This window comes from Crocuta crocuta, unplaced genomic scaffold (genome assembly GCF_008692635.1).
Source record: "Crocuta crocuta isolate KB4526 unplaced genomic scaffold, BGI_CrCroc_1.0 scaffold187, whole genome shotgun sequence".
Taxonomy (NCBI): domain Eukaryota; kingdom Metazoa; phylum Chordata; class Mammalia; order Carnivora; family Hyaenidae; genus Crocuta; species Crocuta crocuta.
This window is the reverse complement of record NW_027532196.1, coordinates 2,351,937-2,369,951: the sequence shown is the minus strand read 5'-3', so window position 1 is coordinate 2,369,951 and position 18,015 is coordinate 2,351,937. Positions and strand designations below refer to the sequence as shown.

General features: G+C 43.5%; 1 protein-coding gene across 2 annotated transcripts in view; it reads left to right on the top strand.

Moving 5' to 3' along the window:
* The window catches only part of ISM1 (isthmin 1), a 75,319-nt gene that overhangs the window by 40,690 nt on the left and 16,614 nt on the right, over nt 1-18,015 (top strand). For both annotated transcript variants that reach the window (XM_077777542.1, XM_077777541.1), the window contains exons 2-3: nt 6,882-7,121; nt 16,577-16,841. In XM_077777542.1, coding sequence (XP_077633668.1) covers nt 6,882-7,121; nt 16,577-16,841 — 505 coding nt within the window. The remainder of the gene's footprint in view (nt 1-6,881; nt 7,122-16,576; nt 16,842-18,015) is intronic.

Sequence of the window (18,015 nt, the reverse complement as noted above, 5' to 3'; positions counted from 1 at the left end):
AATTTTACCACCTGAAATTCATTTTGTTTATTCTGGTTTTCTCTTCCTAGAAGCGCCTGTTCCCCAATCATGTGTAAAGATAATCAGGGTGCCCTTTCGTTCTTTCATCTCCCCAAACAGGGAAATTTTGCTCTTCCCTTTGAAATACCACCAATGGCATTCTTGAACTTATTTTTAGATGCGTGGAAATGTTCCAGACAAAAATCGATGCCTAGCACAGATAAAGCTCTGAGTGTGTTTATCATGAGTAGAAGAAAAACGGAGTGTTTTAATGTGAAAGGAGAATGGCCATATGCCTGGGTGCAGTATGGCTTCCTTTAATCTGGAAAAAGGAAACTAGCATTGTCGATAATAATATGCAGATGTCCAGCCCCAAATGAGGACATATTGCTAATTAGCTATATTGTTAGTATGTTTTAAGGAGAGAGGCTGCAGTGACATTAATTATAATCTCTGTTGTTTGTTGTTCAAAGTCTATGAGACCAAAAGCATTGCTAATAATATCTTCTTTAATATCTTCAATAGAAGATTCCTAGATTGTTTTTTTCTTTAGAATCCCACATAAAAGCCCCATTAGGGGTAATGAGGCCTGTAGCCTGAGCCTAATTAAAATGAAATCTAACTAGGCCCGTAGCCATCATTATCATCAACTAGTACTTATTGGGTGCCCCCTGAGCTGGTGGAATTGGAGGGTGTGGGCTTTGAGATTGCAGATATGCTTGTTCATTGCCCTCCAGAAATTTGCCATCCCGTCTGCCTCTAAGTCTGCCTGGTAGTGTTAATCTGGGAATAGTTACCACAGCCTTTTAAAAAATAAAAAAATAAGGCACTAAAACTCTCTGAGCCGGCCATCAGTTTATGCCTCTTCTGGGATTCTGGAAATGGTCAGATAAGCCCTTTTATTCACATACCAGCCTTTGGTAGATATTTGTGGAATAAGGCAGGTGGCTATTTGCAGACTGGGACAATGTTGCTTAGCATGCTTTCTCCAAAGGTGGACCCACCACTCATTTCCACACCTTGATTGCCTCCCCTACAGCTGATCACCCTAGTTTGCCCTATGTACCTCCAAAGAACCTCTCCCTCTAGCTGTGCCAAATGGCTGGCTGGAAACTCTCAATGCTGTGATCACTTTGAACTTGATGTGGCTGTGGTGACCCACCTTGGTCACGAGGATGACCACAATGGCCATGCAGTGGCTGGAGACAGTGGTTGGGCCAGTGATGTCCTGGGAAGAAAGGACACAAATGAGAAAGCATCTGGGCTTAGCATCTTAGAAACTGTCCCCAATCTACCAATGAGAGACTTTTTTCTTCTCCATTCATCTTTCCCAGGGGCCTCCAAATGACCTAGGAAACGCCACCAGGGACATGGTGGCCTGGTGGAAAAGTCACAACATGACCTGAGCCGAAGTCAGATGCTTAACAGACTGAGCTGCCCAGGCACCCCAGAGAGGACACTATTAACCACTAAAACTTCCTCATTTTCTGGCACATCAGAAGTATCCCAAATTCACCTATATTTCCCAGCCCGAACTCTGGAATCAGCCATTTGTCCAAGGAGCTCTGGTTTCTTTTATTGAGGGCAAACTCCTTGAAATTTAATGACAGTATTTTAGGACAAATTAAAGGAAATATTACATTACGCAGTGAGTAATACATTTGAGAAATATAAGATATAGATACTGAAACAATGAGCAGATTCTGTAAATCTGTGGAGAAGGGTATGGATGGCAGATTTGGAATAGGCTATTAGGAAAGTTAGCTGGCATCTGTAGCCTCCCTGACACCGTGAAGTTCACCATGATGACTTACTAAATGCCCTGTCAGTACCTCTGCTGATGGTGTTCAGCTGCACAGAACAGAGTGCCCAACTACGAGTCACTTAACTGAACAGAGCTGTTCCCTTTTCATTGGTAGTTGCAGCTCTAAAATTAGAGTCACTAGAGGGAGGGAATGTTGCTACCGATGCCGCAGCATTGTCTATGTCAACGTTAAGTTCGTGGTAGTGGTAAAAGAAGTTCAGAGGTCACTAAGTCAGGACTGGTATGATGACTCTACGATGCCCTCAGGGACCCAGTCCCCCCTATCTTTCCATTCAGCCACCTTTCTTAAAAATATAATTTATTGTCAAGTTGGCTAACATACAGTGTGTACAGTGTGCTCTTGGTTTTGGGGGAGGATTCTTGTGGTTCATTGCTTACATATAACACCCAGTGCTCATCCCAATAACTGCCCTCCACAATGACAATCACCCATTCTCCCCTCTCCTCCAAGCCCCCATCAACCCTCAGTTTGTTCTCTGTATTTAAAAGTTTCTTATGATTTGCCTCCCTCTCTCTGTTTGTAACTATTTTTCCCCTTCCCTTCCCCCATGGTCTTCTGTTAAGTTCCTCAAGTTCCACATACGAGTGAAAACATAAGATATCTGTCTTTCTCTGACTGACTTATTTCACTTAGCATAATACCCTCCAGTTCCATCCATATTCCTGCAAATGGCAGGATTTCATTCTTTCTCATTGCCAAGTAGTATTCCATTGTATAAATAAACCACGTCTTCTTTATCTGTTGATCAGTTGATAGACATGTAGGCTCTTTCCATAACTTGGCTATTGTTGAAAGCCCATTCAGCCATCTTTAGAGACTAGCCTTTGACCTCATGCCTGCCAGCAGCCTTGTTTTACCCAAAGCACTTGTGTACACATCCCAGGCAGGAGAAAGGAGAAGAGAGAAAAAGCAACAGGTAAACTAACTGCCTGCCATTCAGCAGTCTCATCCAGCACCTTCCATTTACATTTCATTGGGTAGAACTGTATCACATGGTTACTTCTGGCTGCAGTGGATGCTGAGAAATGTAGTTTTAGCCAGAACACGGCCACCTGAAATAAATAGAGAGAGAGAAAGAGAGAGAGAGAGAATTGGATAGGCAAATTGCAGTATTTGCCACAATACTGCTCTCTAAGGCAAAATACATGGCTCCCATTTTATTTTATCACTGTTAATTTTATGATCACTTTGTTTTCGATTTTAGGTAAGAATAGTTGTAAAATAACAGAGGGACAGGAGCTATGCACAAAGATGGGGAATGTCAAGCAGAAGCTATATAATTTGGCTGCTATAGATCACCTGCCTCAGCCATTGAACAGTGCATGTGTATCAACCATATAATAGTGTTAGTTCTTCTGTTCCTCTTTTTATTGGTAATTCAAGCTCTTATATTAGAGTTGCAGAGAGAACAATGCTATTGGCGTTGCAGCACTGATTGATGATCAGCTCAAAGACACATTGTGGGCAAAGAAATATTTTCTCAATCTAAGTAGACCTCTTTATGTCATGTGAGTTTAGGCAAAATGAATCCTGCAGCACCTTGGAAAGCACGGTGACGTTTTCCTTTCTTCAGTTCCTGGACTTTCCCAAGATAATACCTTCACAAAAAGGTGTTTGCTTTTCTGAGTAAGACAGAAACTACTTAACATCTTTATTTTGAGATCCACCCTTCCTGAGAATCTTCTCTCTGCTGGAATAACTTAAGGAGGACACTCAGTGGGTATGTTCTTTGTTATGGATGGAGTGATGGCCATCAACAAAGACCTCTGGTGGGGCCTCTGCAAGGAAGATGTGCAGCATGTCCCTAAGACAAGAGGAAGTAAAGGCTTTCTCCTGCACTGCTGGCAGATCCTGTCTGCTGCCTCCCACCCCAGATGTAAAATCTAGATTTCCAAAATAATGGCTGCTCCCGAATCTTGTTATTAATTGAATAGAGTGGAGTTTCATTTTATATGAGGCATTGTAAGACATCCTTCCCCAGTGCTTCCAGTTTCTGGAAGTTTAGGAGCTTGACCATTTCCAGAAAGCCAAGGTTTCCAGTTAAATATGTTTTGATAAAGACACAAGGATAATTCAGATATTTAGAGATTGTGATTGGTGTTTCTTTATTACCATTGTACAAAAGCTTTACAGACACTAAACATATTTGGGAGATGGGCAGGAGAATTTGGAAAAGATGGAGTAAAGCCACAATTGTGTGCGGAACTCAAGCCAAAACATACTCTAGCCCCAGTCTATTCCTGGCAGAGGAGCTTGTGGCCTGAGCTGGCCGGCCGATTGCCCTAACTCTACACTTCTCTTTGTTTCTCATGTGTAGATGCAACCTAACTGAGTTGTCTTGACCATCCTGCTGGGACAGCATGGGACTGTTTTACATGGAGGATCATTGAGCCACAGAATGTTTAATGGGTTTTCTTGGTTCGTGGCTAAGCCAGGATCACTCTGTGGTGGTGTATCTCCTACCAAGAAAATTCCAGACTCAGACCAAGAAACCAATCAGATTCAGTCCTTGCCTTTTCAGCCACCTAAGCAAAATGCCAAGTAGTGTTTCCTATCTCTTCTAAAATGTGAGTTTTAGAAGTAGAAAGAGTACTTCACTACAGGGTAAAGGAAAGAGCGCTCCATTTTTAACCCAGTTAAGCAGTATGTCCCAGTTACTACAACAAAGTTAGGGCTGGATTCACAGACAATCCTTGAAGCAATTGGCAAACAAATCTTGGTCCCCCTCTGAGACTTATACTCACAAATCCTCTGCAAGAAATTCTCAATGAGAATCCAACTGTGTTCACTAACACTGTTGCAGAAGTTTTAGGGTTGGGGATCCTGAAAGAAGAGCAAGGGAACAATGATAGAGAACTCATGTTGAGGGAAGACAGCGTGCTTCTCGTTTTCCCTCTCTTCCTCTCTCTCTCTCTCTCTCTCTCTCCATTCCCTCCTCTGCCCTCCCCTCCCCCACCTCCTCTCTCCATGTGCTAGGCTCAGTCTCAGCATAATACATTTGGCCCTCATTGCATTGAGCAATGCTTGCGAATGCCAGGACAACTCCCTTTACAAGGATGTGCCAGGAGACAAAAACCATGGCAGAGAGGTGTCTGGAAAGGTGAACAAAGACACAGCTCTTGGCCACATTTCTTGAGCAAAAGGGAGGGCAAGCAAAAACATGCTTCCTCCCCTCTGTAACTCTATAACTGCAGGCTTTAAGGAGGAAACAGCAGACAGGCTATCTCAGAATTGCACTCGGCTTCTTGGAACATTACAAAGGTGGCTCCTGCACCAGCAACTTTATTCCTCAGTCCCATTTCTGTTTAAAGAAATATAGGAAGAGTCTATTCCTAGGGCACCTGGGTGGCTCAGTTGGTTAAGCATCCGACTTCAGCTCAGGTCATGATCTCACAGTTCATGGGTTCAAACCCCGAGTTCTGTGTTGATAGCTCAGAGCCTGGAGCCTGCTTCAGATTCTGGGTCTCCCTCTTTCTCTCTCTGCCCCTCCCCCACTCACACTTTGTTTCCCTCTGTCTCTCAAAAATAAATAAACATTTTTTTTTTAAAGTCCATTCCCTCAGGTTAGCTCTCTAAGAAGATATTTATCTGCTGCATGTGTTTCATCCTCTGGCCATTCTTGACCTTTGGTACTCAGAGTCAGGAGTGTTTTGATACCAGATGTAACCCTTTGGCTGGGTCAAAGGCACTGCGGTGGAGGCAGGGAGTGCGTATGGAGACAGTGTGCTGGAATATACACTCCAAAACCCTAGAACATGCCCAAGAATAACAAAAGCATTAACCACTGACCCAAACGCTGGTGAAATTCTATCTCTACATCTTCGTTCACCAGTAAACATGAAAATGCCATCCCCAAAGGGATGGAGGAAATCTCCAGTGAGAGGTCCAGGGAGAACGAGAGGAGAAGAAGGGCTGGTTTGGGAAAGAAGTCCAACTTCTACACCCTTCAATCACTAGAAAAGCTTTCTCCAAATGACAACTAAATAGAGACATTTTTTACTAGCTGGGAAAAACAACTAGACTTGCACTTTTCTTTGGAGAATAAAGGCATTAAATTTCAAAATGCCTTCTTGTTGTCACTTATTTTTTGTCTGTCCCTGTCTCTTCCTCCTCATTGCATGCTGTTTTTCCCTCCTTCACTCCATACCAGCCTCATTGGCCTTCTTTCTGTCCCTCACATGGGCTGAGTTCATCCCCAGCTCAGGACTGTCTTACCTGCTGTTTCCTCTGCAAGAATATTCCTCCCCCAGATTGTTGCAAGTGTTCAGGTTTCACCTTCGCAAGGAGGCTTTTCCAGAAACCCACTGAATGTTGTCCCTGCCCACTCTCTATCATGTTCTACTTCCCTCTACTTCCCTCTTACATACCCTCTGATATGATTTTATCTGCCATACTAGCTGTACACATTAAGAGAATAAGGCCTCTGTCATGTTCATGGTTCTATCTCCTATGCCTAGCATGTGGTAGACATTTGTTGACTGGATGGATGGATACACAGATGCATGGGTGAATGGGATGGGGAAATGCATAGGTGGATGGATGGATGGATGGATGGATGGATGGATGGATGGATGGATGAATGGATGGATATAATCATTGATTTGACTCAAGTATTTTATCCAGTTTGGTCAGATCTTTTGTTTCATGGCCTGCACCGAAGAAACAAGCTCTGGACACTGGGGCTATAATTAATGCCAGAGTGGTTAATTAATTGAACTTGTGAGAAAGAAACCACAATTTGATTGCAGTTCTGAATGAACACCTCTTCTTCAAAGTAGGACTTTTGTGTTGATGTGCATCAGTGTGTAATAAATATCCCATAACTCATTAACCCTCAGAAAATTCCCAAGTAGCAGGCTAGGAAGTTTCCTGATGATTTGGCTTTTTGAAGTGGAGTAAATAAACCAGGGGGAATGAAAATGAATTGGGAATGCCATCCCGGTTTAATTCCAGCCACTGAAATTGTCTTTGCTCCTGAACTTAATGGACTGTTAAGGCTGGTATTTTTAAGTCATGTGCCCCATATTTATTTGTTCATTTGCTTGTTTGTTTTAGAATAACCTCCATGTGGAAACTGACTCTACATCAGAAACCAGCTTTCCTCTCTCCAAAGAAGCACCAGGGGAGCATCTGGACCACCAAGCTGCACACCAACCCTTCCCCAGACAGAGATTCCGGCAAGATGCTGGGCACCCTTCCTTGCAAAGAGATGGCCCCACATCCTTTCTCCTTGATCTACCAAACTTTCCAGATCTTTCCAAAGCTGATATCAATGGGCAGAATCCAAATATCCAGGTAATGCTGGAGAGTTGAAAAGTGGAAGAAAATGGAACAGTCTATCTCTTTGTGTCCTGATCTCATTCCAAAGTAACCACCCCCTTAACCTCATTTTCCTTCTTAACCCCTAGTGAATCCTGTTTATGATCATATTATCTCTGTGATAACTGGGTTGTATTTCATTCGTGATTGTGAGATGAACCATTATTTCATGAACCACTAAAAAAAAGAAAACACTGATATTTAAAGTAGGGCACACCAATGATTACAATACATCCTGACCTCAGAGATGTTGAAGTGCAAAAACAAAACAAAGTAAGAGGCCCTGAAATTGTTGAAATATGGTAGCTCTAAGAAAGGGCCCATCTACATCTAACATGTGAGTACACTAGATAAAACACAGCAGGATTTCAAAGGTACTCAGAAAGACACTCTCACAAATGCCTCTTAGCTTGCTTTGGACACCAGCAGCCCCATCAGGAGATGACAACACTTCAGTTGCTGTAAAATGTAAATGACTGATTTTAAAAATTGCATAAAAGAAAGGGAGGTGAGAGCACAAGTGCCTGGGAGAGAGATGAATCTGTACCACTAAGATGGGGTGGAAAGAAGCTGAAGAGAATGGCAGGTTAGGGAAAAGGGTACCTGGGATTAAAAATAATTCATCTACACTGAAATAGACATGCTTTACAAAGCAAATGTTGATCTGATTTGACTCTCCTAGCACCCTCATGAAGGAGCTGAAGCACACGTCATTTTTCCATTATCAGTAATACATCAGGTACTCAGGAAGTTCCTATCTGGTTTCCCCAAGGTCACATGTCTAGTAAACAGTGGTTGGAACTCAAATCTAGGATCTTGGGCTCCCAGGAGTACTCACCCTACAAATCCATATTTCAGAGACGAACTCCTAATTTTGAACTTGGCTTGTACCTCCTTCTGTGTCTTCCCAAAGATGGTAGCCATGATAGCCAAAGAAGGTTCACCCACCCTGGACAACCTCGTCCCTGTTGTAGCTCCTGACCTCATTTGCCTGCTTCCATACTTTTTTTTTTTTTTTGCAAATAGTTTATTGTCAAATTAGTTTCCACATAACACCCAGTGCTCATCCCCACGAGTGCCCTCCTCCATGCCCATCCCCCCTCCCCCGTACATTCATCAGTTCTCAGTTTTTGTCAGCATTCAAGAGTCTCTCATGGTTTGCCTCTCTCCCTTTCCCCCATTTCCCTCCTTCTTCTCCCCCTTGGTCCTCTGTTAAGTTCCTCCTAATCCTCCTATACGTGCAAACATATGATATTTGTCCTTCTCTGCCTGACTTATTTCACTCAGCATAACACCCTCAAGGTCCATCCATGTTGCTACACATGGCCAGATTTCATTTTTTCTCATTGCCATGTAGTGCCTGCTTCCATACTTTTAAGCTTTGTTCACACTTCTTTTCATTTGGGGGAAGGGCAGCATTTTTGTATTCTTCCTCTCTGCTTCAAATTCCAATTAGCTTACATGGCTGAAAGTTCCTAAACTTGACCTCAGAGCAATTGATCCTTAATTAACTGTCCCTATTTCAAGACTAACATTTTCTGCATGACACCATTTTAGATCAGACTTCCTTGGTCAGAGTTGTTTTGCTCATCACACCAGTGTCATAGTGGCTGAGAAATGCCACTGAGAATACACCCTCCATTAGAATGCTGACCAGCCCCTACTGTGTGTAATATGCTGTGTTTGGTTATGGGAAATTAAGATATGTAAGACCTTCTCCCTCCAGGAAATCACATGGATGTGAAAGTCACAGCTACCACTTATGACAGTGCCAAAAGGATCATGGAGACAGAGAAGGGAGAAAAAATGCTATCTTCCATTGTGAACAGCTCTGAATAGATGGGAAGAAGTGGGACAGGATAATGTTGAGGGTCCAGAAGTGAACAGTGTTTTGGAGGTAACTCTTTGACAATTCATACATAGAAATTACATCATGCACCTCTTAACATTTCCAGTGAGTCTTGTATTGTTCTAATTTATTAATTAGAAAAACAGGCCTTTTGCTCCACTCCTCTCTCCAGGAAGTGGCTTCATGGCTCTCTGCTAAAGAACAGAGGATCCTCTTGAGGGAGGTGCAGATTGACAAGAAAGGTGTAGACATCTCCTTACTGTTGCTCAACAGTGCTCCCCATCAGGCCTTCATTTGCAGGAAGTGATTTCTTCATTCCTTCCTGTTTATAGAACTTATGGTCAGGACCAGACTACCTTCTCTCCAACGGAGAGAAGGCCATGCCCAAAACAATTTTAGGCTTGCTGTGGCTCATCGTTTTATTCCCCCGGAGTTGGGAGATGTCATTGTGGGGCTTAATGCTGAGGACTGAGCTATTAATGTCATAGATTTAAGAATTTCTTAGGTAAAGCTATAAGAAAAGGCCAAGATACAGTGGAACTGAAGGCTGCAGGGAAAGCGTCCTCTCAATTAAAAGTTGCTAAGTGCATGGGGCTCTACCTAAGAACCAAATTTGAGGCAGCTCTCTCAAGATCCCCCTCCTTCTTTCCCAGGTAAATCCATCAGTCTGGAAATCCTCAGACCTCACTTGGGCCTTTTTAAAATATGAACCTAAATATCAGGGAAGAATAGTGGTTGAGATCCTTAGACCTGGAAACCCAGATTACTTGTCCAAAAAGGAGGACAGGGCAGCCATGAAGTGCATGATGGCTTCATGCATGAGGTCAATAGAGCACCCAAGGTTACAACTCATTTTAAATCATCCTAAGCTGTGTTGTTTAGCTGGATGGGAAGTAGAGCATGCTCTGGAACAGGTCTACCTGGCTTCCTGAGGGTGAGAGGCTGCTGGAGTTGGTGGATATGGAGAGAGCTAGGATGAACCAAGGGGCAGAGAATAAATGGAGGTGAGTTATGAGAAGGCCAAACACCAGATTCTGGCAAAGCTTCTGGCACTTTCATAAAATACAGCCTCCCTGTGCACTGTCAGAAAGGTATGACCGCAGAGATGGAAATTATTTGTCCTTGTCTCCTCTGAGACCCCAAGCCACCTATTTACAGATTTACAACAGGTAGAAAGAAACAATTAGTGCTTTGTTTTCACTCTGTCTTACCACCACCTCAGCATGAGAACAAAAAGTTCTGCTGCTTCTGAAAGGGATGCTTTGGAGCACAGAGTGCAAAGGGACAAGGGCCACTCCTTGAGGACCTCATACCTTTCTGAGTTGCCCAGCAAAGATCACTGTTGACAGCAAAGATCACTGTAACTCCCAAGAACATAGGTTTCTCCAAAGCTGCAAATATCAGAGATTAAAAGAATGGATTAAAAATTTTATGGTGCTCTAGCCCAGATACCGGTAGAGTCCAAAGCCCAAGAAGACTAAGCTACTACCATCTTTTTGTCCACTGCCCAGACGAGCCACTCCACTTCTGCTTTGTACAATCCCCACATCTGTTAGCCTTCCTCAGGCAGTAGAAAGGGGTGAGCAGCCTATGTTTTATTGATCTGATGACCTGTTGGCCCAAAAGAAAAGAAAATTGAGCTGTGTTTCTGGCCTCTTCTTTCTGGAAGACCACAAGGGTCACTCAGAAAGATTTCAAAGGGAGAATGAAGCAGCTGCCATTCCTGAGAGCCCCATCCTAGGTCCGTGTGTGAGTGCACTAGCACCACTAGCACACATTCTCACACACACACACACACACTCACACACACACACACACACTGCTGGCCACTGCAGCCCTATGCACCACTGCACTTGAGTAAACCAGTGCCCTGGTGGTCCTTTAAAAATGAGGTGCTTTCTAAAAGGGGGTGGTGGTTTCTGTGTTGGCAGCCCTTACCCCTTCCTTAGAGCACTGCTCTTTTGTTGAAATGCACTGGTTTGACACAAGGCGGCTCAGCCAAGCAGACAGCGCCAGTGATCACCCAGGGCCCTCAAAGAGTTTTATGTCCCTGGAGAGGAGAGTGAAGACAGGTGAAGGACACGTCAGTGGGTCAGCTTCCGCTGCCAGGGCCTCCAGCCTTGTCTCACCCCCTCCCCTGGCAACCTGCCTTCCACCCCCACCTAGCTGTCCTGCTCTGAAGCTAGGGAGCTGAACAGGAATTTGATATCCCTCTCTCTGAACAACCTCTCAAACCTCTCCAGTGTCTGGAAGAGTTTCCCACACTCCAGGACTAGGGTCTGCTGTCCCTCCTGCCAGATAGCCCACACTTTTCCAAAGTGACATTGCTAAGCCAGTACAAGGGTCACATCGCTCTTGGACCTCTTAACTTTTAGGAAGGGAAAGCCTTTACAAAGCCCAGCTTTTTGGAGCATTTTCCACCCCACCCTCACCTTACCCCTCCAAGCCAGGTGGGACTAGCTTAGGGCTGTGGAAGTAAGTGGGAAAATGCACAAATTAGAAAGAAATAGCCTCAAACTCCTGAACCCAATCCGCATATTAAATTTGAAACAATTCTAGAAGTTGAGTTTTTTTAAAAATAAATAAATAAATCATTCAGAATGGAAGGAAATTCCCCCAGGAAAAGTTAGACTTGAACTTTAGTATCGTTGGCTGGGTTTGTTGGTCTGCAGCTGATGGTCAGATAGCAAAGACAAAAGTCTCTAAAATAAACTCATTATTAGGTTTACTGCATCACTTCATTACCATAGTAGCTATTCACAAACAAATACTTCTCTTTTCTGGATCAAACCAAGATTAGTATTAGTTTCAACCAATATACTTATTTCTTTTTTCCAATTGAGGGAGACTTAAAACAGTCACCCAAAGCTCTTTTTTTTCCTTGCACAGACTTATTTACATGGCCATAGGCCTCTTGAGTGCCACAGATACAATCAGATGAGTTGGCCAGGGCTACTAGTTTTGATTTCCCCTCCTCCTTTTCCTCTAAAATACTTTTGGAATGGCAGGTCTAACTGAGTAAGAACTAAGAAATTTCTGTGCCCAAGACATGGGCCCACACAGCTATGAAGACAAGCCTATATTGTTAACATTCTCATGGGGGCATGTTGTCCAGAACATGAACCACTAAGTCCCCTGAGCTGCATTGGGATCAGGCATCACCATTGAACCTACCAGGCTTGGTTTCTATGGCCTCATGCAGGTGACTCGGCCTCTCTATGCCTCAGTGTTCTTGTCTATAAAATGATGGTGATAATACTACCCATGAGGACCTCTGTAGTACAATACTGAACAAAAGAAGGTTTGTTGTGAGGATTAAATGAGATCATCCACATGAAGCACTCAACACAGAGACAGGTATATGGTAAGTGTCCCCAAATGGGTAGATTCAGGTTGGTGATGACAGTGAATTAAGATGACAGAGGAAACATGTATAAAATAACTGGGAATCAGGGGCATCTGGGTGGCTCAGTTGGTTAAGTGTCTGACTCTTGATTTCAGCTCAGGTCGTGAGTTTACAGTTTGTGAGCTCGAGCCCCACATAGGGCTTTGCACTGGCACCACAGATTCTGCTTGGGATTCTGTCTCTCCTTCTCTCTCTTCTCCTCCTCCACTTACATTTCTCTCTCCCTCCCTCCATCCCTCTCTCTCTCTCTCTCTCTCTCATAATAAATAAGTAAACTTAAAAAAAGAAAACTGGGAACCACAAGAACTAGTTTTAAGACCAGCTCTACACCTTGCTGTTCCCCTCAGGAACTTGAATTCTCCAAGCCAGCTTCTGTGTCTGAAATTCAGATCTAACTAGTATAGAACAAGCGATAGTGTTTGGGCAAACACACTGCAAACCTCAAAGCACTAACCACAGTTAGCTGGGTTACCATAGTTATTTTTGAAACATCGATGGGTCTGAAAGGAGGGGATTGTATACCTCCTTAGTCCATTTTGTGTTCTTTCTGCTGCATTTGTCATGGAAAGAGGGAGAATGTAATCTGGGACCTAAGTCTTCACTGGAGATTATTTTCTTGTCCCTGGATGCTCTGAGCTCTTGAGGAAATCACTTCACCTTACAGGGTCATTTTCTTGTGTGGGAAATATCAACCCACACCTCCCTAGTGTGGACTTAGATGACTGAGTTAAAAGACTCTAGAATATTCTCCTGAGTTGAATGGTAAAGGCTTCTGTATTCTCAGAGTCATTAGTTTATTAACCAATAGACTGAGAAATGTGTTAGTTTCTCTATGAAAAGTACTTTTCAGAGCAAATATGTAAAGAGTTTGTTTCTAATAAATGTCTTAACTATCAAGAGAAAGTAAGAAGCTGGTAACACTTCCTAGGATCTTATCCTCATTTCCCAATTTTGGACAGAATTCCCCAAATTGGCACTTATTTTGGACTCTCTCTTTTTTCTTTTTCTTTTCCTTCCTTCCTTCCTTTCTTTCTTTTCTTTCTTTCTTTCGTTCTTTCGTTCTTTCGTTCTTTCTTTCTTTCTGACAAACTCCTGCCAGAAGTTGGACTTGGATCTTTTGAAAGAGTTCTCTTTCTTGTACTTTCTTGTACTCTTTCTTGATTCATGGTGTGGAAAGTCCAGAAGAAATAAATATACTAAAGCACATCAATTATGCATATTAAGGAACAGAAAAAATGGTGAGGTCTAGCATCTTTATCAGCTTGGAAATCTGCTCTACTCCCACATCTTCAGCCTATCACATTGGTTATTGTTTAAGGCATCTTTATCCACACATTCTTTGATGCTGAAGAACATGTAAATAAGAATGAGAGCAACAGGAAATATAAAACTAATCCCTGCCATCCAAGAAGCCACTGATCATGCTCATTAAGTTTCTTTAATTGGATGCCTATAAAATTTCAGGTTCAAGATTAGATTTCTTCCTCTGATATCAGTATGAGATTTCCGCATTATTGACTGCAGGGAAGGGTGGGTTCTAAGGTTTGTGTGTGTTTTTGTTTTTTGTTTGTTTTGTTTTGTTTTTAATTCACTGGGGCCATGGCCAGAAATTAAAGGGGAAAAAGAAACCTCTAAGCTGTTGAGATTCAGTCATTGATACAGTTTTTGGAGTAAATTCTTATTTTGCTACTTATTGCCTGGCCAGGCAACAGATCTATTTTGTTTGGATCTGAGCAACGGCTTTGGGGGGAAAAATCGTATTGACGGTAACAGCTTAAAACATGAAGTTGTTTTTATTCCCAGCTTGGAGAAATTGCAGGGCACGTCTGCTTAGGCAATCCCTTCGACTCCAGTCTGAATACAAATGGAATACCAAAACTGTTGGGCACGTTCCCCCTTATCTTCTACCCAGAGACTGATTTCATTACCATAATTGCAGGCTTGCCTGGCTCTTGGCAGCTTCTCCCCTCTGAGACCCTTAATAGCCTTACAGACGATTGTTGCGGCTCAGTCATTCTGTCTGTAGGCAGAGGGGGACGAGACTACAGAGGAGAAAGGTTATGTCTCCCAAGGCTCAGCATTGCCCTGTCACTACCTGGCTCAGTTCTGCACCTCCCAGCTGTGCATTCAGGGGCACCTGTCCTTCCAGAGCCACAAGTGGGTCCCAGTAACTCTCTAGAAACCAGCTTTTCCAACAAACAGCATTGATATAAGACGTATGAGGTATTCTTGTTTCATTCTTCCCTTTTTTTCTTTCTGGAAGACTACTAAAAGTTTGATAATTATTTATAAATATGCAAGAGATGATCACAAGACTGAAGAATGACGGTGGCATGGAATAAAGCCAATGATGCCCTTCTAGGCATCCCACACCAAAAAAGATTCACTTGGCTTGCTGTAGCCCAAGGATACTCTGGGACTGATGGCCATACTCTTGACCTTGTGTCTGGACCACACAAGGCCATAGTCCAGGCCTAACATAGGCTGGGCAGCCTCCTTAGAGTGTCAAAGTGAGTAGAATTCAAACCTCCCCATTCCTAGCACACAAGGAAGGGGCTGTTTGTCTCAGGGATGGGCACACCCTGGTGCAATTTGGCAGAGCCTCCCAGCAACTCTCTCAGATGTCGAGTTAGGGCAAAACTGGAAACGCATCTGCCCAGTACATCTTGCGCTGATTACTCAGAGCACATGTTTCTGATTCATTTGCACACAACTCATCCAGGGGGTGTTGCAAGGGCTATGTGATGGCCAAAGGAACCCAATGAGTCTTTTATTATATTTTTTTAAACAAGTTTCTCTACATTGATTGTCTCTCAGAGCCAAGAAACTACATTCTTCCAGCCCCACGACTTCAAAACTAAGCTCTGTAAATCCAAGAGCAAGTTCTAACCTTGGCTCTGGAATTATCTGCTCTGACCCTCAGGGTCAGTTGAGGAGTGTATACACAGGATCTGGATGTGGAATGGGTGAAAGTCAGAACTGGGGCTCTTGAAGACCTTGTGCTCATACCTCTACACAACCTGTGAAGGCCAGCCCCCACCAGCCTCTGTGGCCTTCTTGCCCCCCTACTTGCATGAGGGGACAGTACTTCTATTACTTGTTGAGAGGCAGTGTGGCAAAGTTGTTAAGAACATGGGCTTTAGAGCCAGACTGTCCACATCTGCCACTTACTAGCTATATGACCTTAAGCAAGTTGTTAACTTCTCTGTGAAAAGCTAACCTGTTGCTGTCTAGCAACCAAAACTTAACAGCTTGAAGCAATGATCCTGGATTGCCCACGGTCCTGTGGGTTAGGAATTTGAATAGGGCTCAGCCAGAAGAGCTTGTCTCTGGCCCACATGGTATTGACTATGGTAACCCAACTGGGCTGGAGCATCCTAAATGGCCTTACTCACATGACTGGGGCCCTGTAGCTGCCATTGGCTGAGGTACCTCAGCTCTCTGCTAAGTGGCCTCTTTCTTCACTTGGTGTCTATGTATAAGGCTTCCTTGCTGAGTGGTAGGAGCATTCCAAGAGAATGAAAATGGAAGCTGCAAGACCCCATAAGGCTTGTCACAGCATCACTCTTACCATATTCTACTGAGCAAAGTGAGTCACAAGACCTGGCCAGAATGAAAGGGAAAGGAAATAAGCTCCACTTCTTAATGGGAGGTGTAGCACACACATACAAAGATGGGATGACTTGCTGAGGCCATTTTTGCAGATAGTCAACCTTAGGGGCCAATCAATAGTACCAACTTTATTTGGTTATTATGAGGATTAAACAAATTAATGTATGTAGAGCATTTAAAACAGTGCCTGGTTACAGACCTAGTACTCAATAAGTATTTGATTTTATTATAATTACTCTTGTGTCACCTTAGAAATACATGTAGTACATGTTTACTCCTTGAATTAAAGACTTCTCAGCAATGTAGTCATCAGTAAATCAGGAACCCTAGTGAAGAACTATCTCCTCCCAACCTGAGGCCCATGTACATCAGTTCTGTCTGGTCATGCAGTTCATTTGGGCCATCCCTGGGTGTTTTTCATTCCATATTGCCATGTGGTCTCAGCTTTCCTCCATGAGAGGTGCAGCCATCATTTCCCTTTACTCTCTTAGACTTTCTTCTGAGGGCACCTAGTTTGGAGGCTGTCAACTCTTCAATGACTCCAGCCTGTTCTGAATTCCTCAGGTCACCATAGAGGTGGTGGATGGTCCTGACTCTGAAGCAGATAAAGACCAGCATCCAGAGAATAAGCCCAGCTGGTCAGTCCCATCCCCCGACTGGAGGGCCTGGTGGCAGAGGTCCTTGTCCCTGACAAGGGCCAACAGCGGGGACCAAGACTATAAGTTCGACAGTACCTCAGATGACAGCAACTTCCTCAACCCCCCCAGGGGGTGGGACCGTCCAGCCCCAGGCCACCGGACTTTTGAAACCAAAGACCAGCCAGAATATGGTGAGTTTACCACCCAGTGATCTAAAATTGGTGGGGAGAACAAATGAGGATGATGAGGCCTAATGGACATGGAGCCAAGCAAAACCCAGTTTACAGTATGTGGTTTTTGGTCTTCATAAAGACTGTTCCACAGAAGCCCCAAGGAGGCACCAGCAGCCACATTTTTCTGGAAAGCCTATAATTTTTTAATCATACCAATTATCCTAGGAGAGAATTTTTTTTTTTTTTTAGTTAGGGGCCTTTGACATTCTATTTTCTTTTCCCAAAAATGTTAGTTTTATTTCTAAAAATGAAGATATCACCAAATTAACTTCCATGTATATTTTACTGAAAAATTCATACTAAAAATCAATTTAGTGATTTTAAAAAGAGACATGTCCAGCTGCCTCTGTTGACCAGGCAACTGTGTTATGTTTGACATTGGCAGTGGAGCAGCCCTTGGGAATCCACATGAACATGTGCTTCACAGGTTGTCAAAGTAAGGCTCCCCCACCAATAAATGTGAGGACTCCAAGTTGGGATTTCTAGTTTCCCATGTTTTTGGAATAGAAGTGAGGTAACAACAACCTACAAATTCAGTGATTTAAATAATAAAAACCGTGTTTCACTTGAGTCGGGGTGGGAGACAGGGTGGGGGAAACTCAGCTCCACTCGGTCATTCAGGGATCCAGGCTTCTTCCATCTTGGAGCTCGGCCAACCGTCAGGCCCTGAGTTCTGCTCCTTGGTTGGCAGCCAAGGGGACAGGGGAGCCTGGAAAAGGCACTCATGATCTTAACCCCTTCAGCCTGGAGATGATACACATCACATCTACTCAGATTCTATTGGTGACACCTGGTCATATGGCCCACATAGACACAAGGAAAGCTGGGAAACACATCTTATGTGAGGAAACAAAACAAACTCGGGAAAGTCTGCCTCATGTTAGGAAAATATCTGATATCTTACAAATTCATCCATCATGACAGTGTTCTTGTGGCTTCACGAGCTGCAGCCTTAAGAACAAATGCTATACAGAGGGGATGACTTGTCTTGCACCATTGCACTCTCACCCTTACCTCCATTTCTCAGTAGAAAGTCCAGTTGTATATTGAAGAGTCATTTCTGACAGGCAACTTCCAAAGCAGGAAAACCCTTTTTGAAGAGCATGCATTGTGTCTGGCACCATGCTAGGCT